At 39.6% G+C, this 27,984-nt stretch overlaps 2 protein-coding genes across 3 annotated transcripts in view; one reads left to right on the top strand and one right to left on the bottom strand.

Annotated features, from left to right (window-relative positions):
* The first annotated feature begins 166 nt into the window (after positions 1-166).
* RPP38 (ribonuclease P/MRP subunit p38) lies at positions 167-2,920 on the top strand. Of its 2 annotated transcripts, none has more exons than XM_058832418.1 (3): positions 167-258; positions 490-619; positions 1,870-2,920. In XM_058832418.1, the coding sequence occupies exon 3, from the start codon at positions 1,892-1,894 to the stop codon at positions 2,738-2,740; it is 849 nt and encodes a 282-aa protein (XP_058688401.1). In that variant the 5' UTR covers positions 167-258; positions 490-619; positions 1,870-1,891; the 3' UTR covers positions 2,741-2,920. The 2 variants fall into 2 exon arrangements, with proteins under 2 accessions (XP_058688401.1, XP_058688402.1); XM_058832419.1 differs by having other exon boundaries at positions 490-634.
* Positions 2,921-4,509: 1,589 nt separating this feature from the next.
* Positions 4,510-27,984, bottom strand: part of NMT2 (N-myristoyltransferase 2) — a 34,850-nt gene continuing 11,375 nt past the window's right edge. Inside the window, exons 3-12 of the mRNA XM_058832417.1 lie at positions 24,391-24,535; positions 19,434-19,552; positions 19,247-19,338; positions 19,024-19,140; positions 18,314-18,484; positions 17,065-17,173; positions 13,386-13,556; positions 10,893-11,060; positions 7,398-7,535; positions 4,510-7,199 (exon numbers count right to left, since the gene is read on the bottom strand). Of these exons, the coding sequence (XP_058688400.1) occupies positions 7,179-7,199; positions 7,398-7,535; positions 10,893-11,060; positions 13,386-13,556; positions 17,065-17,173; positions 18,314-18,484; positions 19,024-19,140; positions 19,247-19,338; positions 19,434-19,552; positions 24,391-24,535 (1,251 nt within the window). The 3' untranslated portion in view covers positions 4,510-7,178. The remainder of the gene's footprint in view (positions 7,200-7,397; positions 7,536-10,892; positions 11,061-13,385; positions 13,557-17,064; positions 17,174-18,313; positions 18,485-19,023; positions 19,141-19,246; positions 19,339-19,433; positions 19,553-24,390; positions 24,536-27,984) is intronic.

The raw sequence follows: 27,984 nt of genomic DNA, 5'->3' as shown, positions 1-27,984 counted from the left end.
CGCCGGGGGGCAGGGGACAGCAGGGCCGGGGGCGGAGCGGGGCCGGGGGCGGAGCGGGGCCGGGGGCGGAGCGGGGCCGGGGGCGGAGCGGGGCCGGGGGCGGAGCGGGGCCGGGGGCGGAGCGGGGCCGGGGGCGGAGCGGGGCCGGGGGCGGAGCGGGGCCGGGGGCGGAGCGGGGCCGGGGGCGGAGCGGGGCCGGGGGCGGAGCGGGGCCGGGCAGCGTCCCGCGGCGTGTTCCTGGAGCGCGGCACGGCTGAGGTAGGGCCGGCATTGCTCCGGCGGTCGCGGAGCGGCGCGGCCTGGGCCCCGCGGTCGGGCAGGCGGAGGCCGCTCCGCTCCCGGGGCCGCAGAGCTCGGCGGGTGGGGGGCGGCGGCCCGGAACGCGGGGAGAGGGTGCTGCGGTCCCGGGGAGCCTCCGCCACAGAGACCCGGCGGCGGGCACGGTGCGTTGTGCTGGGCCGTGCTTAACCCGCGTTTCCCTGTCGCCAGGAGCTGGAGGAGCCCAGGGAGCGCTGTGGAGTGGAAGCGGCTGGACACAGCTCCCGGCGGAGGTGGACGTGGACCGCGTTTCCCCATCTCCCTTCCGGCGGAAGCGAGGGCGTCACGACGGCGCTGCGAGGTGGAGGAGCTCAGTGTTCGTTCATTCACTCGTTGCTCTGTTCCCTTATTCCTGCACGCTTGTTTTACTCAGGAGTGCCCATTTTGAAAAGAAAAACGTAATCTCTGAGCTGTGAACATGTTCCGTGTTTTTTTTTTTTTTCTCGTACATGTCTGTTGCTGATTTTGTTTGTCAGAGGTCATCGGAGCATCCCTAATTGAAAGCTTTTAAAAGCAATGACCCAGAGCTCATTTTTTTTTAGGCAATCACAAACTTCTATTCTAACTCAGTCACATATAAGAATTCTTGTGGTCATTTCCCTTTTTTTAGTTGTGTTCAGTTTTCATTGTTACCACTGAGATGGTAAGCAAAAGGGATTAGATAACTGCATGAATGACTGCTCCATAAAGGACTAATAGGTTAAGTTGCCACATCTTTATTCCTACATCCCAGATGTAACCATTCTGGGTGCTTTGGGGGCTGAGGAGAATGCCAGACCTCCCCAGATGGTTTCTCCAGTTTCCACTGTTAGAGGCTTGACCTGTCATCGGGCTTGACCTCATGTCTTCACTGCTATTCTGGACTTGATCAGTCAGAGCAAGTAAAATTACACTTTCTCAGCCCCTGTTCAGGTTTTCTCATGCCTGAAGGCATTGTCCAGGTGACACGAAAGACCCCTCTGAACTTTTGGAGGCCTGTAGGGGATTGTCTTCCTTCCCTGAAAGCATAAATTATTAAAAACTCTGCAAGTTTCTATCATACCTTCCAAATACAGAAGAACACAAAAGCATGGACTAAAGACTGAAAAGACATTTCTAAAACTCCTAAATAAATTCAGGAACTTGTTTCATGTTGTGATTCAGTTTTTGCTTTTATTTTCCTCCCATGTCAAAGGGGGCAAAGCAGCTGTGCAACAATGAAAATGGAGTGTCCTTCAACCTGTGATTCTGAGCATGGGTTGTTGTTTGGTTTGGCTGGTTTTTTACATCTGTAAAATCTCCAGCTGCTTTTGTTCACCTTCAGAAGGGTCTGTTGTCACTGCTGTTGCCTTACTCTTCTGTCCAGCATTTTAAATTAATTTTAAAAAAAGCAGCTCCACACCTGCCCTGTGGAAGATGTGTGAAGGATCCATGCCAAGTGTAGGAGGTTGAGAGATGCCAGTATCACTGACATACAATGTTTCTCTTCTGCATTCTCAGAAGAAGCTTCTGGTAACAATGTCCACAGCACACCATACAGTATTTAAATGAATGTCTCTCTCTCTTCCTTAGGGTGACACAGAACCACCTCAGGATGTCTGTAATTAAGCAAGGGACAGCAACACTTCGGAAAGCAAAAAAAAACACGGTAAAAACATGTCTAGATAACCCCTTTGTTTTCCAATGGAAAACCATAGATGGAGAAGATATGCATTTTATACTAGAGACCTTAGAAGAAAGGATTAAACATATTGGACTTAAAAAGATTGAGAGTCCAAGAAAGAAAAAACGTTCCCTTACAAAAAAACAAACAGAAAGAAAATGTGATGCTAGCACCAATCAACTCTGTAAAGAGGAAACAGAAAACCACCAGCAAAAACCAGGATGGACTGACCTAAGTATCAGAAGACAGCTTGCTATTGGAGTTAATGAAGTTACAAAAGCATTGGAAAAAAATGAGCTTCTTCTCTTGCTGGTGTGCAAGTCTGCCAAACCTGCCATGATCACGTCGCACCTGATCGAGCTGAGCGCGAGCCGCGCCACGCCAGCAGGGCAGGTGCCACGGCTCAGCGAGACCATCGCGCCCCTTCTCGGCTTAACATCTGTTCTAGCACTCGGCTTCAAAAAGCACTCTGACACATTCACTGAAGCAATAGCAGCAATAATTCCAAAGATACCAGCTTTGGAAGTGCCCTGGTTTCAGTACACAGCTGAAGAACCTATGTCTTATGCAGATTCAGATTCTTCAGAAAATCTGGAACCCGAACAGCTCACAGAGGTGCTGGGGGATAAGCTCACAAATCAGAAGCGGAAGCATACAGAAAGCAACTGGCCTGATCTTTCAAATGTAATTTTGCAGCCTTTGAAAATCAAGAAACTTGTCCCAAATCCCAGTAAGATAAAGAAACCACCTCGCAAAAAGAAAAAGGCTTTTTCAGTGTAACTGATTTTAGTTTGGTTCACTCCATTAAACAGATTTTTTAAACAAAGGATGGAATACAGTTCTAACTGAACAATTATTTTAGGCTTTACAGTGTAAAGCCTAAATACACTGTGAATACACTGTGAACTTTATGTTGCATTTGGCTGAGATACTTTCAGCTTTAATAAAGAATATTGCTCAGACTTGAGTGTTAGTGTTTACTGGGGTATTTTCATTTGCAGCTGGAAATCAGAGTTAAAGCTGGTAATGAACATGCCGAAATAATTTTAAGACATAATTTATACTTCTTTGGAATTAATACAAAGCCTTAAATGAACTTTGTTTACACAAATGAACATGCTTTAAGCAAAAGAGATTAAAGTATAATTACTCAAACAAATACCAAAAGTGAAAGTTTATTTAAACAAAGGTCCATGCCAGTATAAGTCTTTTAAAGCTGGGTTCAAGTAAATAGCGCAGGCAGACTTCCCTTTTGAACTCTGATTATAGTTTGTTCTGCTGAACAACTTGTTTTGGTCACAAATATATGCAGACTTGGGTTCTACCTGATACCTGGTACATGGTATGCTGAAGGAAAAGCTATTTCCAAATACCAAACCAAATTACTACTGCTGCAGTATTAAAAAAAAAATACTTCCATATGCAAACTATTAACACATCCTGTGAGAAAATGTAAACCTAAACTCCATTAGATCTCTAAATGAAGTCTAAAATTATTTCCCAGAAAATTGACATAAACCATATACTTATATAAAGTACATGAGAATTATAACTGCCACAAGACTGAAAACGTATGTAACTTCTGAGTTTCCTTTAATTTTACTGGGGACTATGAACAATTTCCTAATGAAGGAGCTGGGTTGTAGGAAGAAAGGGAAATAGCACTGCAATTCAGGCAATCAACAGCCTAGGAATTTACTTGTAGAAGAAAGCATAAAATAAGAGTAAGTTTTGTTTCTTAAAAGGTAAAATTTGCATGTATTTTTCAGAGATTTGTTAATACAGGCTTCCACTGTCATCTCAGATCTCATCTGTGTTTTTAATTTATTTTGAAATTACTTTAGTTCATGATACCAACTATGAAGGCAGGCAGTAGAAATGAGCAGTGATCGTGTAGTCATGATGCTCCTCAAAGTTAAAGCATTTAATGTCTGTGTCTGAGGGTGCAAGAAGAGGTGAGATTTCTTTGCCTTGCTTCATAGTCCTTTATACATATCCTTTTTTCTGGCGTTCTGGGTGTATAAAACTGAAGGCATGCTGGCACTAGCATATTTCATTCCCAGGCTGGCTAACCATAGCATGAGCTGTAAAATTTACACAGAGCATAAAGATTAGCTTTGGTAAAGAACATAAGCACAGCAATCATCATTCAAGCACTTCACTGCCTGCCCAGGTCTATCTCTATCTTCAGGGATTTGAGTTCCCTCTGCAGATAGGAAGTTACTTTGGGAAAGAAGTAACAGATGTTTAAAAAGCCAGTGGGGAAAGGTGGTAGAGTAAGCTTTAGATTTGCCAATCCTTTGCAAACATCTATTAGGTTCTGAGGAGTCTTACCTTCATAGCAGGACTAATGCACATAGGTTCAACCTTGGAAACAAGAGAAGGGTGTCTCCTGACAGTGGCCCCACACAGATGTTCACCTTTTGTTTAGTACCTGCTTAGGAAGTCAAAGGGAGTTGTCAAAATTTTCACTTCCATAGTAACTGTTTCATTCTGTGGGTGCAGGCTAGGACACCTTCAAGATGCAAGTCCTCTTGACGCTGTGATACTTCAGCAGAACACTACAGGTGGAGAGCAGTCAGCAAGGACAGAAGCCATGCTTAACACCATTGAACAGAACTCTCCAAGAGCTGCCCCAACATGTGGGCTCAGATGCCTGCTTCCCTCATGCTCTGGGGGCTGATAAATTTTCTCTCTCAGCTACAGTGCTGCACAGCTTCTACAAGAGCATGTCTGCCCTCCAGCCCCTCAGTGAACATGCAGAGTGAGCCAGACAAGACAGAAGTTTATCCCTTGGATTCTTATGCAAATGGCACTATTTTACTAGAAGAGAGCACAAGACTGGCTGTGCTCCTTCCATCATGTGCCCTAACCTGAAGATTTTGGCAGAAGTCAGGCTGCAGGAAACCCACATTCAAGTCTGTCTTCTACCTGGACATACTTAGTCCCATCATGGCCATCATGGTTTTACAAGGACAATACCTGGGAGAATCTGCCTTCTGATTTCAGAGGAGAAATCATCTGCCTAACATTTCCTCCACTTGCATTTTTTTGAGGGGAGGGAAGGCAGGGAACATGAACATGTACTTCACCTGGGCTGTCCCAGCATGAAAGTATCTTAGCCACAAGGACAGAGCTATGCCCTGCTGTCCCACCTCAGGGGTGGTGCCCTGAGTGAAGACTGCTGAGGCTCTGCCTTTAACAGCTGAAGCAGAACACAGAGTTCCTTGGTGAACCTCATCCCAGAGCACTCCATGAGAATGCCCTGCCAAGGAGGCATCTTCTTGCCTTTTAGGAGTTAAGTCTCTGACAGGGTCAAGATTAAATCCTTCTTGTTACCTCAGGTATCACTACCATCAATTACATTTTCAGGCACTTAATTCTGCTCAGGCCTCACAGAGTCCAAGCTGTCTCTGCACCACCTGTTTTCACTGCTGCTAACAGAGAGGTATCAAGAATGGCCAGAGATGTAAAGCCCAACTGCACCATTAGATCTCCTTTGAAGTCCTTTTAAATTCATGAGGTCCCAAGCTGGTGCACAACCATGGGTCAAACAAACCACGTTCAGTCCCTTCCTTTTTTGAAGGAGGTCGAATACTTTAATCAGCTATAATGCAGTAAGGGAAAGTATTTATCACTGTTCCTAGGGCAGAATCCTCTCACCACAATTCAACAAGAAGAAGAAACCAAACCACAAACCATTCACACAGTGGAAAAGGAGGGGGAAGAAAGAAAAACCCCACTGCTACAAGGTGGTGGGTAGGGCTAACAGTTATGAAGAACAGACAAATTTATCTTCATGTACAGAATTAAACTTTCAGCAAAATCTGCTGTCATAATTACAGGCATATTTAAAAGGAAAGTTAGACATTTGCATTTCATGAGATATTCAAGTCACATTCAAAAGATGCTCACAGCACAGAGGCTTCACTACCACGATTTGGCACTTTCAGCTAGAACAGTTTCTTAACACAGATTTTCTCAGTGCTCACGATTCTGCAGCATCCATGAGCTGAAAGGACTGCTATCATCTCTAGCTATGATGCTACGCTGGAATGCATAAAAAGTTCTTCAGAAGCCACTCCTGTTGCTGAGCATTCATGAGGGAATTAAAATAGCTCCACCCAACAAAGACCAGCCCTCCAACATTTCGGGAAGTGCAGTACAGACTTCCAAGGACTGAGGGCAGAGATTTCTCTTCTGCTTACCAGCCCATATATAGCAAAACTTCTTGTTCCAAAGTCAGGATAAAAACATTACCAGGAACAATTTATGAATACATATTTACACAAGGTACTTTTCATTAGAATTACAGACTTCATAGGAAATCAAAGTAGACAAAGGAATATGTGCAATTTCGCAGAAGCGTCAAAAACATTCAAACTATAAATATCCTGATAGCACTACTAAAATTCTTAGTTTTACACACAGGCTGATGTTATTCTACTGAGGAAAAACTAAGGTATTGTGCCACAACTGTAAATTAAGTACAGTAATGTATTATCATTCTGGCAACACAGATAACACCTGCACTGAACAGTGCGATACTGTTAAATCAATCCACTGATCTATTGAAGATCAAAGTACAAATCTGTATTTTTTATTGATTTGGCAGCGTTGCTTATGGAGAAACAAATGCACTAGTTAAACCAGTACACTGTCATACTGCTCCAGTTACAAAAACATCCAGGACTTTCACAGAGCTACAAACGCATCGTACTTTGTGATTTTCCCCCAAATTATGATATCCAAGTTAAGTAAATAAGCAAAGATACTCCAGTTTGTATCCTTCATTCTGTTACATTGATATACATACATCACCACTTAATAAATAGAAATGCAGCAGTTCATCCACATAATAGCAAATATTTTTGTACCCTAATCCACCACTGAAGTTCAGTTTGTACAAAACAGTCTTTTCTACAGAGTGGAAAAAAATACCTTCTTCTCATCCAGGTGCAAGCTAAGCTTTGAAACTTAAATGAATGTGCTTTTTATTCTTTTCATGGACAATAGAAGAGTTTCATGGACCGTCTGATCTATTTGAAAATGCATAAATTTGGTCACATGTGGATGTCTTCATTGATCAGAATTAATGGACTATTTCAGTATCACTGACGTTGTGCTTTTACTCCTCTTGAACAATACCATTTCAAGAGTTATGGAGATCAAATTAACTCAAACGATGACCTCAAGAGTTCTAGAAACATAAGCATTCTCATTGTAATACAAGACCAACCTAAAGGAAGAAGAAAAAGATAGTATTTTAGTTCAAGTATGGCAGTAAATCTAAACACCAATAGTCTTCTTCATCTCAATTATGGATCATAAACAGGGCCAATTACATTATTTTTAAAACTTCTTCCCATTTTTGGCCAGTGTAGATTAATGTACCATTATGTCTAATGGAATTCAGGAAATAATTTTTCTCCCTTACCTTTTCAGATTCCATGCCTGGACATCTCCAGTTGTACAAGTAATACTGCAAATTTCCATCTCCAATCCCAAACTTGAGTTTTTCCAGGAATGTTTTGTTTTCCATTAAGTCTAGCGCATTGAACACATCAAATCCTTTCTGACAACAGCAAAACATTTTTAAATTTTACTTTTGAAATTTTCAAATATCACAAAAATGATACTTTACGGAGTGGCATGCAGTAGCCAAGAGACTTAGGTTAATTAAAAGGAAAAAATACAATGGTCTACAGCTCCTGGAGTCTTAACAGCACAAAGGGAGGGCACCAGCAGGACATGATACACTTTTAAGACAAAAAGTACAAAACAATAATGCTCAATTACTTAAGCAAGTAATGGTTAAGGGACATTCTTTACTCAGTAAAAAAAATAGGTATTTTTTTTCTTTTAAGTGAGCATCCCATATTAGGAAAAAAAGGATTTGAAGAAAATGAGCACTTAAACTCTTCATCAGGACTCTTTAGAAGAAAGTTACAAAGCACAGACAGTGAGTTTAGTAAGGCTTCCTGCTACCTTATACAAAGATCATTCTGTGTGCAGATGACACCATCCTAAGTTAAATGTGCTGTGAAAAACATTCAGAAATAAGCAAATGAAATGACAACAGCTGACATTTGGTATTGAAAGTAAATTTTGAAATATTCCAAGTTCGAAAGTAACAGTAACAGCAATCTCAGATGGCAGGAAGTGGGGAGAATAGAGACACACTCTAGATACAAGTACACTAAGCTGTGCAATATAACACTCAATATTCAAACAAAACTCTACAGATCTAGTTTTAATTCAGTATTTAAACATCAGCAGATTAGTTTCAGGTTAGTATCTTCTGAGAGGGAGAAAAAGGTTTCCGTTTAAAGGTGTTTTCTCCACAGCTCTGACAGACCACCAAAGCAGACTCAGAACGTGTGTTCCAGATCTCGAAAGTGTCAGCTTCAACAATATGCAGGGTTTTAGAGGGATTATCCTGATGCAAAATTTCACTCTCTCCCCATGCAGAATGCATAGAACCTATGTTAGTAACTCCAAATTTTGGGTTTTACTTTGAAGGTTGGGTGTTTTGTCTGGTAACTGCCAAACTAATTCTTCACTAATTTTATAGAGAGTGTGATACGAAGACAAAAATAAACATTAGCTGACATGCAAACCCTAAAATCAATTTGCTGAGTTGAATTTGTATCTCCAAAATGCATGCTTTGGAGTTAAAGTACGGAAAGGAGACTGTGGTGGGCTGTCCCCAGACAGGAACCTAACACCCACACAGCCTTTGGTTTACTCCTCTCCCACAGGATGGGGAGAAAATAGAAGGAAGGCAAGATGTCTTGTGAATCTAAATAATGGCAGTTTAATAGAGAAAGCAAAAGCTGAAGGCACAAGGGAAGCAAAAAGAATTCATTCATTACTTCCCACTGCCAGACAGATGTCAAACCACTTCCTGGGAAGCAAGATCTCAGCATGCATAATGATTGTTAGGGAAAATAAATGCTATCACCAGAAGCATCCTCCCTTCCTCCTGCTTTCCTTCAACCTTTATTGTGGAGCAGAACATAGGGTGTGGAACATTCCTTTGGTCAGCTGGGGTCACCTGTCCTGACTACGTCCCCTCCCAACTTCTTGGCCACCCTCAACCTCCTCACTGCAGGGGAAAGAGAAAGCCTTGAGGCTGAGCAAGCACTGTTCAGTAACAACCAAAAACACTGGTGTCTTATCAGCCCTGCTTCAGTGACAAAGAGCAGCACCATATGGGCTGCTAGGAACAAAGTTAACTCAATCCCAGCCAGACTCAGTATGTTTGTAAACAAAAGGCTGTGAATAGGACTGCGTTTGTCATCTCTCTTCTGTTGCCTTACCTCTCCTCATGTAAAACTCAACTGTCAGGTCTGCAACTATAATTAGGCATTTAACGATGCATTACAGGCCCAGCAGGTACTTAAGAAATCCGAAGGTGTCTAAATCCCAGTATTGCAAGGGATATAGGATGATCCACTCAAAAGGAAAAGAGCTGCATGTCACATTGAGAGAGAAACTGTATGCAGGGGAAGGTGCAAAACCTTGTGGTCAGACCATGGAACTGCCTCCTCACCCGTCCCACCCACGGCCTAGAGAATGGCCAGACACACAGCTCCCTGTGCCACACTTCTGACTGAGACCAAACTTCCTCCACCTTGACTTTTAAGAATAATTACTAGTATTTTTAGCCACTCCTGAAAATTATACTAACTTCTCAAAGTCTGTCTCTGAACTTCCTTTTGGATCATTCTGGAGTCTGAGTAATGGTACTCTGTAACTATCCAGGAGTTTTCCCTGACAAATAGTTACTGAACTGCTTCTAGGTTAACAAGCCTCAGCAAGCAGCTCCTGTCACAGATGGCAGCTCAGCTGCAGTGCTGCATGAACATGGCTGGGACAGACAGGTTGAAGATTGTCTGGCTGCTTTCATGCAGCCTCAAGTCTGAACAGAAACAGCCCTTTCAGACCATCACTGGCTTCATCCAGAACCAACACAGAAATCCCTGTGGCACGTGTAGGCAGCTCTGAGCATGGCCTGCTGGAGCACTTCCCAGGTGCTGTAAGACCACCAGCTGTGAGGCAGCAACACCTCAGCGGGAAGGAGGAGCAGAAAACATGCCTGTGCTCTGCAGCCTCCTGGGAATTGTTGCAGGGCAGATGCTATGGAGCAGATGAAGCCTCTGCAGTGCTTTGAACCACCCAGGACAAACAGGTCTCTGCAAATTCATTCAGAGTGCTGGTATGTGCCATTGGTATTAGCACTGCACTCCCATGAAACCCCAGTCACTAAGAACTGAGCAATAGCTTTTTATTACACAGTACTAAACTCTCAAAATTCTTCTCTTTAAGAATTTAATTTATAGTCTTTTCCCTTCCATTCAACCAAACATCTATCAGTATAATTCCTAATTATACTAATCCTAATCCTACTACTAATAATAATGATTCCTAATAATACCTAAGAGTATGCTTAAAAGTTACGCCATGATATCATCTCCAGAGCTTTATGTGTAGCAATGATAAAATGATAAAGCTCACATAAATAAATTTCTACATTTTTTAGGAATAAAACCTAATTTTAAAAAGCAAAATATATTTGATAGCGCTTATTTATTTATCTCCAAGGGAAATTATTTTAGTGATACTTTCCATTCTTCTGATACTTAGTGACTATGGTCATGAGTGTGCTCTTTGGTTTTCCACAGTTCAAGCTATTGCAAATACTTTATGCATTTGTCATTCCCCAGCATCACTCAGAGTAAAAAGGAAAAACAAACATACTGCTTTATATTTTGATAAATATATTGCATATGTCTCATCAACTGCACTCTCTGCTGTAAACAGTAAAGCTGAATGCACTGGCATGGATAAATTACTCAGTCCTTACCTTGCCACTACTCCTAAGAATACTTTTGTGAATGAAGCAGAAAAAACCCAATCCACAACTTACCAATTTAGCTATAATGAGTGCATCATTCATTAAGTCCAACAGGGGAGTCTCTGTATGAATATTGTAAAAGGAATAGGCAGCTTTGAGGCTTTTATGAACAGGATGATGCATCACTGTTGAAGGTAATGTGTAGAAACTGAGGAAGTCTGTCAAAATACCATTTGAACCCTATAAAAAAACAAACAAAACAAAGTCCATTAGTAAGTAATCAGTTACTGGTTAGGCTAATGTGACAGTTCTACAGAAAGTAATAAATGCAGTAAGGTTTGTGCACTGTAAGTACTATGGTATAACAGCTAGTCTTAGATATGATTTGAAGAAACAAACATTTAGATTTTTCTAGTCTATTATACCACTAACATTTTGACAAACAATTGTGAAAGCAGTGGTTTGCTACAGACAAAGAAAACATAGCACACTTCCACTGAAGATATTGAAGTTCTCTGACTGAACTAGTTTTTAATATTCTTAAAATATTAGAGATATTTTAAAAATCTGATGATAGTCACATCAAAGAATAATTTTCTCATATTTCTAAAAATAGAGAAAAAAATATAGTGTGCTGGTATACAAAGCGTATTTAAATATTAATCAACAAGCACAACTTAATTGTTGGACAACAGTGCTGAATCACATCAAAATTCTAATAAAACCAGTAGTCATCAAAAAAGGTGTTCATACAGAAATCTAAAGTATATGACATAAAACTTCTTAATTGCATACATCTAAGGAAGTCTGACCATCTTCAAGAGTGTAGATTAGTAGGAAATAGAAAATTACTACATGGGTTATGAAATAATTATTACATGGGTTATGACTAACATGCTGAGCACAGAAAAATCCCCAGAGTATCTCCAAGAAAATAAGGCAAAGGAGACACAGAAAAACTTGTTGCTTGTTTGCTTTATTTTTGAATGACTGGTAACCACTAATTAAGAGTTCAATGAAGAACCTCACATGGCTCCTTAAATTAACAGTACTTTGACGGTAAAAAGTAAAACAGTTGAACGTACCACATGCAAAAAAGCTTTTGTCTTAGAGCAGGTACACATTCTGTAGTAGAGTAATACTAACTACAAGGGACAGAAAAGTTACTGAGTCACTCACTGAATTCACTAAGAATGATGAAAATATTAACTCATAAATTATACAGAGTATTTTGTCTGACAGTAGATTCTCCAGGCGACACAGGTCTTAAAAAGATTTTAAGCACTAATTTTGTATAGTAAAAAACTAGTGCAAGAGAGAGCATAAAACAAGTAAGTGAAGACTGTGCTGTTTAGTAAGCATGGCACTGTTAATGTCACATTCATGCTGATCCTGGTGCTTGTGAACTCTCCTGTAGGCTTCAACTCACAAAGCAAGCAAAAAACAGACTCAGGGAGCAGGGAAGAGGGCAGGGAGAAGAGGGAGTGGAGAAAGAAAGTAGAACTATAAATTAGACCATGGAAAAGTCCAATGAGCACTAGACCCACTACAAAGTAAGCAGAAAAGTAAGCTTGGACAATAAAAACTGATGGGCAACCACCCATCTCCATCAGCTCTAGGTTTCCTAATTCAGCTGAGGCTCCTGCACAACTTTGGGTTACAGCATGGGAACACCGAGCTTCACAACCTAGGGCCTCTGTGAGAAGGTTTAGGGATGTTAGTGCTGATCACTTTTAAATAACATTATCACTTTAAGCAAAGTAATACACTGTCTAAGCATGCCTAGACATGCTACAACTGATTTTGTATGGACTCAAAGGGAAGGCGTATCTTTCCACTAGCTTTAGTGCACCTATTTCAAACATGTCTGGGAGATTTCCAATCCAAATACTAATCTATTCCTGCCCTCCTTATTTCGAGAGAAGCATTATGACCACTGCTTTGAAGGGTGGGCGTAGTAGATGCATGCATATATGTGTGTATATATATATATATATGCAAATTCATACACATATACACACACATTCTTTTACTGGAAAAAATACACTTTACTGAAGCAAATCATCAAGAAACATAATTCCCCCAGCAGGTGCCTCTAAAATTAGGTTTTTTAAAAAAAGAATTTTGTAATGGTGTATGGGCAGAAACATGTACACCTGGGAGAATGACAGTCAATTCAAAACAAATCATTATTTCAGTCATGGCCTCATTTTCCCTTTTTTCTAGAAAAGGAGGTTTGAAGACCACTTCTTAGTATCATGTCATACCTCTGTAAAAAAGAATCAAGAAATTCAGATGGAAAAGTCAGCCTTAAAATAGGGTAGGTAGGGTTCTTGTCAAGATGTGGTATTTGGATATTTCAGAATTCTCCTTTAAGATACTCTATTATAAGAGCACTGCAGTTTATCACAGCCAAACTTTTTCTTATTAACAGAATGTACTACAAAGAACAAAGTTTGTAACACACTTATTTCATACTGCCTGCATTTCAAAAACTTGACGCTGATATGAACTACTGTCAGTGGCACTCTCACACACAGTCATATACGTTAGTGCATATTTTACCTCTACCACGTAAGTGTCAATAATATGATCCCGAGGCAGGAACCAGTGGGCCACCTCTTCCTCATCCATCACAGGAGCAAGATTAAACTGTTTCAAGTAAGTATTGATTAATTCTTGTACTGCTTTAGTATCTTTTTGCTCCATTGGTCTCAAACCTGAAGTCTTTGTGGCCTTAGTGTAAAAGAAGAAAAATAAATGTTAAGATGTTGAAAGGAAAACTGCAAATACAGCAAGGGCTGAAAGTAGGTTGCAGAGTCACTTCACTTGTTATAATGCATTCACTATTAGCCTACTTTATCCCAGCCACCTAATTCATTATGCTATTTTACAAACAGCTTTCAATCAGAATTCCCTCTCTTCTAATTATTGAAGCAGTCTGGGACACTTCAATCTTTTTACTTCATTATTGAATCAGCTTAATTTCTCCAGAGAAAGACATACCATCGCCAACTGCCTACACTTTGTGCGGTTCATATTTTTTATTTTTTTTTAGGTCAATCTACTTCTTATCCTCTTCTAAACTACCTGGGGCCCAAGACACAGAAACAAAACAAAGAAACTTTCATATCAGAAGTTATCTCAAGACAAGAACACAGGCAATTCAAACTTATGGAAATTACAGTCTAGCTATACATCAATGTCAGCTGATTAAGTTTAATTAGAAATTATTTAACAAAAAAAGATTCTACCTATTTTCAGCACTTGTAAACTTCCTTTCTAACAACCTTCTATACAGGCACAACTGCTATTCCATTAACAAGAAAACTTCTCATAACTTACAGCTGCCTGAAATTAAAACCTATTTTAACAAACATTATTTTTCTGACTTCAAATATCAGAAAAGGAAAAAAATTACTTTCTAGTACTATGCAATTATTGTTTAAACAAGTGAAAGTGATTAAAGTTTTCTTCCCATCTTTTGCTAGCCTTCCTGGATATTTCCTTTAGGGGAGGCTAACACTTGCTCTCTTCAGTGCTCATTTATTGTGCCTCCTCGGTCTGAGCTACATACTTGGGCACGTACCACATTAATCATAGCAAAGTCGATTGCAAGAGCAGCCAGGTAGAGACTTGATTACTGGAAGCCTGAAATTAGTGTAGCTGATTATGATTTGCCCAAAAGGCATTATGCTGGGGGAGGTGTTTATTCACGCGCTCTGGGAGTCAGCAGACAGGTGAGAAATCAAGGCACATTTTGCCACAGCTCTGGCCTGTGTATTATATTTCAGTCTTCCTGCTTTTCTAGGCAGCCTGGGACAATGGTTTGACTCCACAACAGCACATCATCTATGTTTTTAAATGTCCTTATTCCAGAAGGGTGTACACTTGACATACAGGAAGGATGGAGGAAAAGCAGCTGGGCTGGAAGATCTTTTTCCCCCCAGTAATGCTCAGAAGTGCCACCAGTAAGTGACTATCTGCAATCCCAGAGGTAAGGGAAAGTGTACAGAACTGTGCTAAAATTTGTTTCTCTGCTGGACTGGGCACATAATCATGCAACTGTCCAGCATCAGGATCTCAGCTGGTCAGGAAAAGAACAACAGAGACAAACATACTCCTGTCCTGACTCTAAGCACAGACTAATCTTACTTCTTCCAGAAAACTCCTTGCTCAAGAGATTAAACACTTAGGAAAAAGAACACTTTTATTTTTTGTATCTATAGGAACATGCACAGCCTTTAGGGATGGTGATATTTATTAATTACAGTATTTATTACACCTGAAAACCTTTCTAATTCAGGCTGTTCAAGTGATTAGGAATGATTAATTCTCTTAAAGGGAGATGAGCTCCTAGTGGCAATGATATTCCAAGGACATTAAGAAAAGAGGTTAAAATACAAGAAACAGTGTTTGGTGCTGAGGGACACTACAGCATGGCCTGAATGGTCAAATCTGTTTGACAGTAGTATTTGCAACAGCCTGAAACTGAGGAAAAAGAGCCTCAACAGCACTTAATCCCTTTCTCGGGAAAAAAAAAAAAAAAAGCCTCCAAATAAACCCAAAGCACAAGACCTAAAGAGAAAAGATCAGAACAAAGATTAAATCTTTATTTTCCACTGAGAAGCTCCCAAATCCAACCTAAAAATAACAAAAATCCTGAGGTATGTGGACTCCTACATCACTTAGTTTAAAAAGCTGATTTTGAAAGCATCTATTTTCTATTTGCACTTCTATGTACAGTGTATGTTTGCCTTAGCTATATTTTATGGATGAGATATGATTTATTACTTACTTTCCATAATTTACTTCTCTGTTGAAACTGGGTTTTATGATGAAGGAAAATGATAAGGACACAACTCCTATTTCTAATGATTCTCTGTAGTTACACCTTTGGTACTACAATTAAGATTCTTACTCTTTAAACTATTCACTTCCTGAGTTGTTTCCATAAGCAATGTTCCTAGAGTTGCCACCAAAATCTACACTTGAAATTGTATATTGCACTCTTCAGACTGTTAAAAATGTCTTCAAGATTTGAAGGAAGCTATATTTAGCTGTCCAAGATTAAAACCCAATTAATTTGGTTATTAATTCTTCAGCTCTGCAAACTGCTACCCTGCACACAAGGGAGAAGCTGAATGTGCAGGCACAGGTGGCACCAGGCAGAGAAGGAAACGAGGCTCTCTGACAGCAGCAGGAGTACAGATCAAGGCATGGCATCACGTGCTTTATTCCAAGGGCTGTTCAGCCTACTGCTCAAATATCTGAGCAGTAAGAGAATCTGCAGCATCAAGTTAAACATAGCAACAGACACAATTCTCCAAAATCAGATAAATCATTATAAAGTACTGTGAGTGAGGAAAAAAAGCGTCTTTTTTAACCAAAATAAAGTGTTTAAATAAAGAGAGGTTTACTGATAATGTACAGGTAAGGGATATTCTGCAATCCCTCCAAAAAAGGTAGCTTTTACAAGAAAATAAATTGTTTTCTGCCATAAACTCACACTAAATTCCCATAAACTCACACTAAATTCTACGCGCTATTAATTACTGCAATGAGATTTTTTAACAGTACATAGTATTTACAGTGACTTGCCCAATCATGGAAGTGCTCCCTAAGGCTTTTTGCAAGCTTAACGATTAGCTGCAAACACAAGAAAAAAAGTTTTAACTAATCTAGCTATGCCAGAACACTTGTTTTTTACTAGACCATGCAAACTAACAGTGCACAACATACTGAAGTGGCTTTTACTCAGCCTGCTCAATGCAGAAGAACAGCACTCTCTGACAGTACAGAAAAAAATGTGAATTAGAGTGGAATCAACAATATGATTGCATTCAGCCAAGTTGCTGATGGACTTCTTTGAGAATTTTAAGACATGAACTGTTGATTTTCTATTCCAGTAATCTCTTATCAGATTAAACATACCAAGAATAGTCTTATGAATCTTCAACTCAATCCCACGTGTTTGTGAAGTCAAGCTTTCTGGGCTTTCTTTCCTTTGTTTAAGGGTTTTAGGTCAAAATTTGTATTTTCTCCATAGAGATCCAGATTTCCAGCAATAGTCTTTTCTGTTTTGTATAGCCCTTAAGGTCTTTTTCATCAACCAGAGATTATTTTTTTAATGTCCTGCAAGCACTGCCTTTACACAGAAAAGCCTGTGCTGTCAGAGACAGATGGAAGGTTATTTTGGGCCTCACAATAACTGTGGGGATTCTCTAGAAGTCATACTGCTTACATCAGGAAGTCTGTAGAGCTTCATTGTTCTTTGTAGAGTCATGTTTCTACTCAAATGTGAAAATTTCACCTCCACCAATTTTCTGGGATTTAGTGATCGATGCCAATACCTAAAATACAACCAAATAATGAATTTAAATAGTACTTCAAGCGTCAGCGTCACTTGTATCCATTGACCTGCTTTCTTACTTGTTCTTTTTCTGCTCTCAAAATCTCTAAGAAAGCCTGTACTACATCTACAAGAAGGCTGATTAATAAAAAAAAAAAAAAAATTAAGGAAAAGCTATATCCAAGTAATAGGTTTTAAACAAGCCTGCTATCACAGTATTTTCAATCTAAGCAAATGCTTTTTGATACTGAATGAATAAGTACAGGGCTAAACATTTTTGCATTTGTCATTGCCCTGAAAAACTCACCATACATACATAATAACATTTATTTTCTTGTACAGACAGGACCCTCTGCTCATGTCTAAGCATTATTTTTGAAGGTGGTCTCCCATTCTTGGGAGGTCATTGTGCAACAGAGCACCTCTGGTTGCTCTCACACAGCATAGCTACCCCCCCCCATCATTCTTTCCAGAAATTTGGTGTTGATAGGTACAAATCAATTTCAAATCAAAAGGTACTCTGTCCTCCAGAAGTCTAAACAGCTGGACTAAAAGTGCAGAAACTGAACTTTTCCTAGTAAAAATAAAATCCATTCCAAGCAAATTGAATTATATTTGACTCTAACTCTTCTCACATGGTAGTGATCCTGTATTTATCAAATGCCAATAAAGTCCTCTTCTCTCCAGTAAAGATGAAAGTATCTCAAAAAAGTAAATCACACAATTACCAGAAATGCTCTGCCATCTCTGGCAAGCAACCAGGTTAACAGGGAAGTGTCCCAGCAGGGACACAGGCCACTTGAAAAACACAGGCATACAACGTTGTCATTGCTAGCATGGCTGCCACCATGAAAGTCAACAGAAACATCTGTTAGTCTATTTAAAGTATGCTAAACCAACCACAAATTCAATTTTAGTCTGAGAAGCTGTTTTATCTGAGGCACTGGGAGGGAAGGGGGGAAAAACCCGCAACACCAAAAAGTCCAACACTGACAAACACTCAGGTTAGTCAAGGCCACAATATTTAATACCTTTGAATTTCATGCTTTTACTGTTTTTAGACAATATTAAAAAAAAATTAAATTTTCTTAAAAATAACTGTTATAGGAACCAATATTATTAAGAACATCACCTAGGTTACCTGCAAGTGGCCACAGGTTTGGGAAGTACCACTCCAGCAGTGTAAACAGCCTGAAAAATTCCTTCCAAGTTTACTCTTCTGGTTATTTCCCGAATCAGTACAGGCGCCACCCGTTTAGATCTCAGTTTCTTATGGACACACAGAAAATTGATTTCTACCATTTTCTTCACACTAAAAAGACATTAAGTAGTGGAAAAATTAAGGAGAGTTGCACATTACATATTTCCATTTTTGTAATTAGTTTTCCATACTGTGACAGAAGAATTTGAAGTAAAATAAACTTGCCTGTGACAAAGCACATCTGCAAGGAACACTGATCTATGACACTGTGACTGCAATGACAAACTGTGCAATATGCAAGCTATCTCTAAGGGGTTTCAATAGTCCTTTATTAGAGCTCTATCAAGACTTAACTGACTGCTTTACTTTAAGAGGCAGTATAGCATCCAAGCAATGCTATGTGGTGTCACAATGTTTTATGTTTGTCAGTGTAAGAAGCCCAGCTGATCAACTATAAATGCTTTTCAGCAGGGTCAGAAAATTGTATGGTATTATCTATATTGTATATCGCTATGAAAATTCCTTAAATAAATATTGGTGCTCTTCACCTCGTTCTCTCTTTTTAAGTTCTCTATAGCAATGGATACCAGTTTAAGGTTTGTTTTGTGGCATTATTATTTTACAAATCGAAAAGTACTGGTGCATTTTACCTGTCATAAATACGAATATTTGCAGGGATGGCACTTATGAATCCTACCAGTTTTTTGTTTGAAGACACTCTAACCCCACAGTGCCACTGCGGTAACCAGCCCGGAGGACGTAATGCCCTAGAATTGATGACAGAAATAATTACAAATTACTGCCTAAGAAGATGTAATAAAAACACCCTCCACTGCACTCCAGCCAGAACAGAATGTGGAACTCACTACTCACCACAGAAGAAATTCAGGTGAATAATCAAACCTAAACATATTATCATCATCTTCTACATAATTTTCATTTAATAGTGTGTATAACTCCTTCAGCTGAAAACACACAGAAAAAATCCAAAGACTTATCCACATATCAATCATAAAAAGTTTGAATTACTTTAGATACATATAAAAATTGTTCTACTTACAACTTCAGCATTGCTAAGATCCAGTGTGTCCCACATAAAACCTTGTGGCAAAGAATATGGCTCTAGGCGGACATTGTCCTTATCTGGTTCAATTGCACCATGTGAAGTTATAACTTCATCTTTTGAGGGAGAAGGAGGGGGAAAAAAAAACCAAAAAAAAGAAAAATCTGTTACATTGATAGCTTTCCTGATAGTGCTGTGAACTGCATTTAATTCACATCATGTACTTCCTCATAATTATGTGAATGGAACAAAAAGCTTTTAAAAAATGCTGAAAAAATTAGTATTGTTAGTTCACATTACTTCTCATTCTCACAGACCACATTCAGGCTAATGACTGTCTCATCGTAATATTTGTAGATATGCACAGAACCACTCTATCTCAACTGATTTCCTGCATTTCATAACACAAGAGACAACAACTTATCAGCACATGCACAGCATTTAAACAGCCATGAGATCCACAGCCTCATCATGAGACCATGTACTCACAGCTAAAAAGCTGCGGCTCAGATGCTGTTTACCACTGACTTGAATAGACCTGAACTCAACAGGATTACTCAGAAGCAGTGACATAGCAAAGCCAGGGCATTTAAGAGATACTGGTGGTATGTGAAATGTGTTCCTAAAATCCTACTTGAAAACATGCTTTCTGCTCCTCCCTTACTTTACAGCTCCAATCCTCAGTATACACCTATAAACTGCAGCTGTTCCTCTTCTAAGGAGCAGCACCTACTAAATCATAGAACCATTTAGATTGGAAAAAACCTTTAAGATCAGTCCAATCACTAACCTTACACTGCCAAGCCCACCACTAATCGTGCTCCTTGGCATCGTATTTATCTATCTTTTCAATACCACCAGGGATGGTGACCCCACTACTTCCCTGGGGAGCCTCTTCTAATTCTCAACCATCCTTCAGTGAACAGATTTTTCCTAACATGCCATTTAAATCTCCCCTGACAGAGCTCCCCTTGAGGTTGTTTCCCCTTGTCCTATGACTTGTCAGCTGTGAGAAGAGGCTGACTACCACCTGGCCACAACCTCATTTCAGGTAGTTGTAGAGAGTGATAAGGTCTCCACTGAGCCTCCTTTTCTCCAGGGTAAACAAGCCCGGCTCCCTCAGCCATTCGTTATCAGACTTGTATTCCAGACCCTTTACCAGGTTTGTTGCCTTCTCTGGACTCAGTCCAGCACCTCAGTGTTGTTCTTGTAGCACTGTTCTTTAAGTCAGATCACATTGTAAGGGCTTTGGACCTTCTTGATTTTCCTCCTGCATAACCTCAGCATAGTTGCAGTTCTCATGAGTTGACTGCCTCTTCCTCAATAGCCATAAACTCATTTTCTTGCCTGAATCCCTCTGGTGGTACATCTCCTCATCCATCCTTGGGCCTCTCTATGATCTCAGGAGCTCCTGATAAGCCTTGACCAAATTAGTTGGGCAGTGAAATGTCCCTTGACCATAACAGGAGATCCTGCACAGTAAATGTGGGAGTGACACTTACTGTATCAGGATCATCATTTGCCTGAACAACATGGGGAACAAGGGATAATCACTTATTCCCTAATAATCAGCTACTCCCTGAAAGCCTTGGAACACCATTTACCTGAACACATTTTGTGCCCAAGTGAAATGGTACCATTGTTACTGGATGGGATTTTTTTTTTTTTTTTCCCCCCAAAAAGCAGTTACCAATGTGGGTTATGGCCATGATGGAAACTTACTGATGACTAAAGCCAATTACCTTGCAATCCTATGAAGAGTGGTCCTAAGTGAGGCCCTTTACAGTGCCCTGGACCACAGTGGGCTGCATCAGCTCCTCCCTCTGAGAGGGATGTCTCTTGGAGCTTGCAAACCCTCAAGTCTGTGATACTCTAAAGACTTGCTGAGGATGAAGCCTATGCTGAGACCCTCCACTCCTCAAGGCTCAACCTTTGCCTGCTGAGAAATGCAAGGGACTTTATGTATGTCACTGGGCTCAAGGGGAATTTTTAACAGGAACCGTTGAATGTGGAAGCATATAAACAACTCTGCGCCTGTGTGCATGTGTGTGAGTTGAGTATAGCAGGAATGCTGCCATCTAAAATCTACAATTAAATTACTCTTGTAGTAAATCCTATTGAATCATTTCATAAATGTTGAATTAATGATTAAGTACTTCTAATCTCTTCTGTACCCTTTTATTTTTGCACCTGTATCCTTGGCACCCAGGCTCTCCCTGCATCCCCACTTTCTATGTAAATAATTTTGAAGTGCTGCTAAGTCTGTTTTGCTATGTGTGCCTCATCTATGTAGTAAGTAATAGAGACCCTTTCCATCAAAGTCTTTTAAGCTGCACTTCCACAAACATACATTAAAGCCTGCTTGTTGCAATTATCTTTGATGGTGATTCTTGAGGTGGCCCAAACCACTCATTCACAACACTTTGAGCCAAACTTCTGCCATGCTGGTCTTTGTCCCCACTGGCTCATCCTTTGGCACATGGAGACAGCCTATTCTTGCATCTTTAAGTCTTCTTTCTGAAAACACTTCCAGTCCTCCTGTACATCTTTGCCCTCCAGGACTGTCTCTCAAGGGACTACGTCAATCAGTCTCTTAAACAGATCAAAGTCATCCCTCCAGTTCTGCTGATCCCCTCCTTACTTCTCTAAGAATCAAAAATTTTATAATTTTATAATGACTGGGCCCAAGATGTCCTCCAACCAGGACATCACTCACAAGTCCTTACTTTTCACTAAACAACAGGTCCAGTAGAACACCTTTCTAGTTGGCTCACTCACCAACTTTGTCAGGAAGCTCTCTTCCACACACTCCAGGAACCTCCTAGACTGTCTCCTCCCAGCTGTTCTGTATTTCCAGCAGACACTTGGTATGTTGAAGTCCCTATGAGAACAACAGCTAGCAATTGTGAGATTTCTGCTGGATGTTTAAAGAATATTTCATCTGGCTCTTCATCCTGTTTGGGAGGTCTAGAACTGATTCACACCATGATATCTGCCCTGTTGACCTTCCCCCTGATCCTTACCCATAAACACTCAATTGTATCATCAGCATCATCAAACTGGACAGTCACATGTTCCTCTGAGTATGAATTTTTCCAAATGATACACAATCTGGACTAATAGTTATGGCCTGCCATCCAGTTTGTAAGGTCATAATTATTACCATCTTTAAGCAAACTCTGGAAGGTACCAACAGCCCAGATATTACTGCCACTACATGGCAGATCTGGCATAACTAAAGGACCTAGTGCTAATAATTTTAACCTGAAGGCTGGAGGATTCTGAAGTAAATTTAATGCAAAGATCCCTACAACATTTTCTTGAATTGAGAGATTATTTTTTCCACCTTAACATATAACGTAAATCAACTAGTGATCACTTCCCAATCTGTTCATTTATCAGATTAAAAAAAAAAAAAAAACCTTAAAAAAAAATCTATGAGATTAAGTAGAAATCTATAGACACTGTTGGAAAAAACCTCACTGACCAAATTCAATGAAACAAATTTCTACTGAACAATACTAACAAATTATCTGTTACTGTAACTAACCCCACTGTATGGACCTTTTAGAACGGAAAAGTGACAGATTTTCCTCTCTAAGTGCTGTAAAATACATTGGTTAGTCTGAACTGAACTCCTGGCACCACTGCACAGACACCAGAACTAGCTCTGGAAAAGCTTGATTATGGCCAGAGCATTCTTTGATTTACACTTCAACTTATTTTGGCTAGGGTCTTTCTCCATTTAGGCTGGATTTCTGGTGACAATTACTACCATTACTTTATGCAGGTAACTTGATAAAGTTTGTTCAGAGAAAAGCCATGGCAGGTCAATTCAGTGCAGTCCAGGGGAAAATATTGTATCTAGTGACTCTGCTCTGGACTTATCTATGCAAGAAAAGTCAGGAAAAAATGAGATTGCTGTGGATTAAGCTATAGCCATGGATTAATGTCAAATGCTGCCTGTGGAGAGAGTGACCAGAGTGCTCCTGTGCTTTAGACTCTACCTTATTTCTGCTTATTCTATACCAGTCTCCAGTGCAATGAGAGAAACCTGCAGGACAGAGCAGCACCAGCTACTATGCTGAGAATGTTTTACTTGTGGGGCCTCCAAGGTATGTTCACACTGAAAAGCTAGAACTGCTTAACTTGAAGATAATGAAATCAGAAAAAGAAGAAATCAAATCAGAAAGCAATGCAGAAAACACAAGACAGTCAGAAATTAATTTCTCCAACAACAAGAAGATTTACCAACTGTGTTATCTGGGATCAGATCAGTATGAAAAATAACTTGTCAGATTCATTACAAATTTAAAGGCAAGGAGAGATCACCTCATCATCTCACTTGGAATCAAAAACAGAGAACAGAATCTGAGAAAGCACGTCTTCAAGGTAGTGTACATTGTGGAGAAGAACATGAACAAGCAGTAGAGGAAGAGCCTGTGTATCAGACAAGTGCCATTATCCACTTAAAGCTGTATGAAAACAGTGCAGCCTATGGCAGGAGAGTAATTTCTGTGATAACAAATCCATTTATTGAAAAAAAACTTAAGGAAATATAAATAAACAAACAAAACAAATAATAATTAAAAGAATTAAAGTCTACTCTTTGTCACCACTTAGGGGTTCTTACTTCTAAAGTGGAAAAGACTTCTATGTTCTATTGTTCAAGATTTCAGACCTAAAATATACAAAAGAAGGCTATTTCAATAGCATTTCCCATTTTTACACAGGACATCAGAATGACACTTATTAACACTGTATATTATCTACAGGGAAGACAAGCACTTCCCTAGAAAATCAAAAATTCCACATAAACTACATGAAAGACTAAGGATCCCTACCACACACAGTCCAACTTTATACCCATTTTAGAGAACATGCCACAGAGCTGGCACAACATTTCTTTAGTGATCATACGACAGATCTTTGACACAAATCCAGTTTAACTTACTAAGCTTAGGTACAGGTTGTGTATCCCAAAACTGGTATTTACGTTTGGTAGCCTCATCAATATTCTTTGCTGGGCCTTGGCATGCAGAGAGCAGCTCCATTGCTCTCTGGATGTCTTGAAGCTTCTGCATTGGAATGGCTGGATTCTGCACACAGAGACAAACAGAACAGGGGGCTTACTGAATACATTTACTTTGGGAATAGTTGTACAAACATATTAGTTTATTTTACTATTCTTACAGGTACTCTTCTCATCATAGTGAGTTTAGATACAATGTTTGTAGACAGAGGGTGGAAAAAAGTTAGGTGGGTAACAGGTGAGCAACTACACAAAATACTTGTCAGTAGTACTTGCATTTAACCAAGAAACATCAACATTTTTAACACAAATACAGCAGCATTAAGGTAATAAACACTTCTTATATTCCCTGTTCCCCTGGTAAAACACAAAAAAATCCCCAAAAAAGGGTCAGTTTAGGTATTTAAAAATAAAGGTACCATCAGTACACATGGAGTTGTTTGAAGTTGTACTTTACACATACAATATAAAATAATATTTAAATTCACCTTGGTTCAGTAGTGCCTGAAGATACTTATGTGCTATGAATACCTGCTTTTTAACCTTAGTTATACTGTCTTGTATTTTCTGGCAATTATTAGAGCAGATAATACCTTTCTGCATCATACATGCAGGAGTTAACCACCTTGCTGCTAATGTCAATTGTGCCAACACTGACAGCTAAAGACAATTTTAATTGAAGCAGGCAAACATAAAATAAACTCATTTTCCACTTAAAAGTTGAAAAATATTTATAGAAAAGTTATTTTAAAAACATAAACCTAAGCATTTCTAAATTGAGCTTTTAAACCCTCACTTTTGATCACTCTGAGTAAATGTAACAGGAATGAGATTTTTTCTTGCAAAGGACAGTACAGAGGAATAATAGTAACTCTAAATAAGGCCTCTAAATCTAAAGAGATTTCCCCCTCTCTCTTTTTAAATCTGTTTGTTTTGTTTTTTTATGTTCCCAGTGGTAAGTCCTGTTCTGAGACACATCAACAGCATGCTTGTGCTCAGGTTTCCCTAGACTGCAGTGCAATAATGCATCTGAAAGAACAGTCTCAAATGTACTGGAAAATTTTAAGCAGTTCTGCACAGATATTTCAAGCCAGACTGTTGTTTTATTTTTTTTTACTGAATAGTAATGGACTATTATTTCCATATTTCACTTTCTTTCTAGGATTCAGGTGTTGAAAAACCATCATAAAATAAATTTAATAATGATGGTAGAGCTTAATTTGGGTGATCAGTCTCTGGTAGCCTCAGTCACAAAAGGAGCAGAAGTGCCTGGAGCTCAAGTAGCCCTTCATTTACTATTTATAATAAACACTTTTATGATCTAAATTAATGAAAAAAAAAGCCTAATGTTTAAGTATTGCAAATTTCACCTGTAAGGTGCTTTAAACACCTGTCAACTGAGTAACTGTGAATTAATATGTTTACACACTTTAGAGCAACACTAAAAGTAGGCCTAAAAAGCCTACTTATTTCTAGATCAGGATTAACAGAGACATAAATTACTAATGCCACTAGATACATTTTGAAATCTTATCAGTACATTATGATATCATACATAAATGCTGACACACTGTAATTTATTCTGTATATTTATTTAAAGACTATTATATGTCTTTTCCATTAAAAAAGCAGAAAATCTAAAAAAACCCAACAAAACAGTTCCTAAGAAAGACCTTACTAGCATAATAGTAAGAAGTTATTGTTCAGGTACTAGATAGACCATGGCTAGGGACATCAGGAGGAATCCCCTTTGGTTTCAAAACATTCAGAGATTGACCTGACTAAGAAGTTTACATTCAACACTTTTTGTTTTCCTTTAACAGAAAGCAAGGAAAACCTACACAAAACTTCACATGAATTAGCAAAACAAAAAACAGCTCTTTTGTTTCATTTCAGTTTAGGGCAAATATCTCTTCACAGCACAAGATGGCCCTGTTGTGCAACAGGGCTCAGGTACAAAATGGTGTTTTTGCCTCAGTTTTGTTGATGACCTTAGGCCTTCGATGTCCCTGTGCACTGTAGCAGTCTGAGAGAAAGTTAGCGACTGTTGAGCAAACTAATCATGCACAGGTCCCTGAAAACACACCAAATGTAAGGATACTAAGGGAGCTGGCTGATGTAGTGCAACTAACATCTATTAAGTTTAAAATCTCAGCTGGTGGAAGTTTCCTCTAAATGGATAAAAGGAAATGTCACACCCATTTTCAAGAATGCAAGGGGGAGGACTCAGTGGTCAATACTGTTTAATGATCTGGGACTTGACAAAGAGTACTTTCTCTGCAAGTGCACAGATGATACCTAGAAGAATTTCTAGAACTGCTGATATGCTGAACCACAGAGAAAAGTTATTCAAAGCTACTCTGACAACCTGGAAACAGACACTTGATCAAGTTTGACAAATGCAAATACAAAGTCTTCCACCTGGGATAGAAAAAGCCCATTCAAAGGCACAGGGCAGCATGGACTGGCCAGGAAGCAGCTTGCATAAAAGAACGTGGAGGTCCAGGTGGGCAGAGAGCTGGACATGAGGCAGCAGACTAATGGCCAGCAAAGAACAGCTGCATACTAGCTAGTACAAGTAAGACTGACCAGGGAGTCTTCCTCTTTATCTGGTACCCCTGAGGGCACACCTTACAGTTTGGGATTCTCTATTACAAGGAGAACATTGACGGAGTGTTGCGAGTTCTCTGGAGGGCACCAAGATAAATGGTGGGCTGAGGCACATCACACACAAGGAGAAGACAAGAGACCTTGGTTTGTTCAGTCTTAAGAAAAGAAGGTTGAGGGAGTAGGAGAAATCTTATTACTGCCTAATGGGAGGGTATTAAAAAAGCTGAGCCAAATCTTTTCAGAGGAACACAGTGATAGGACAAGAAACAAAGGACACAAGTTGCAAACCAGTAAAATCCATTTAGATATAAGGAATTACTATTTGTTCTAACCAGAAACTGTAGTCAAACACTGGAATAAGTTACCAACAAAGATCATGGAGTCTCCGTCCTTGGAGTCCAAACACCCTGATCTAGGCCTGAGCAACCTGATCTAGCTGGACCTGCTCTAAGCATGCAGGTTGGTTAAAAAACCTTCAGATGTCCCTTCCAATCTATTATTCTGTGACTAGGTTGTGTAGGCCACTAGTGACTACGATAATGACTGATTAGACTGCAGATATGGCAGGCCTTCTTTGTGTCAGTGTGACAGCTTACATCACTGGAACTTGTAATAGGGAAAGATGGAAATCTTGTGAGACAGGCAGTGAAGTGTCCTCAAGGTCACTGTAAGCATACAATGCTAACAATCATTTACTGCTATGATTACACTCACACCAGTGTTCAAAAAGTCTATCACTACTATCACATATAAGGAAAGCAGAAGCCAAGGTGACTCACTGTTCTGCTTTACTCATCTCCAGAGTGATACATCTTTTTACAAACTCACATGACCTCAAAAAAGTTTTTCAAAATAATTTTCAATGAGTTCAGGGGCCCCACTGAGTTCTACCTGATGATCTTGCAT

The sequence above is a fragment of the Poecile atricapillus genome, chromosome 2 (assembly GCF_030490865.1).
Source record: "Poecile atricapillus isolate bPoeAtr1 chromosome 2, bPoeAtr1.hap1, whole genome shotgun sequence".
Lineage (NCBI taxonomy): Eukaryota > Metazoa > Chordata > Aves > Passeriformes > Paridae > Poecile > Poecile atricapillus.
The sequence above is the reverse complement of the archived record's forward strand: the minus strand, read 5'-3'. Positions and strand labels throughout refer to the sequence as shown.

Coding starts and splice junctions, on each gene's coding strand:
- RPP38 (XM_058832418.1), top strand. CDS start 1,892: ATGTCTGTAATTAAGCAAGGGACAGCAACACTTCGGAAAGCAAAAAAA.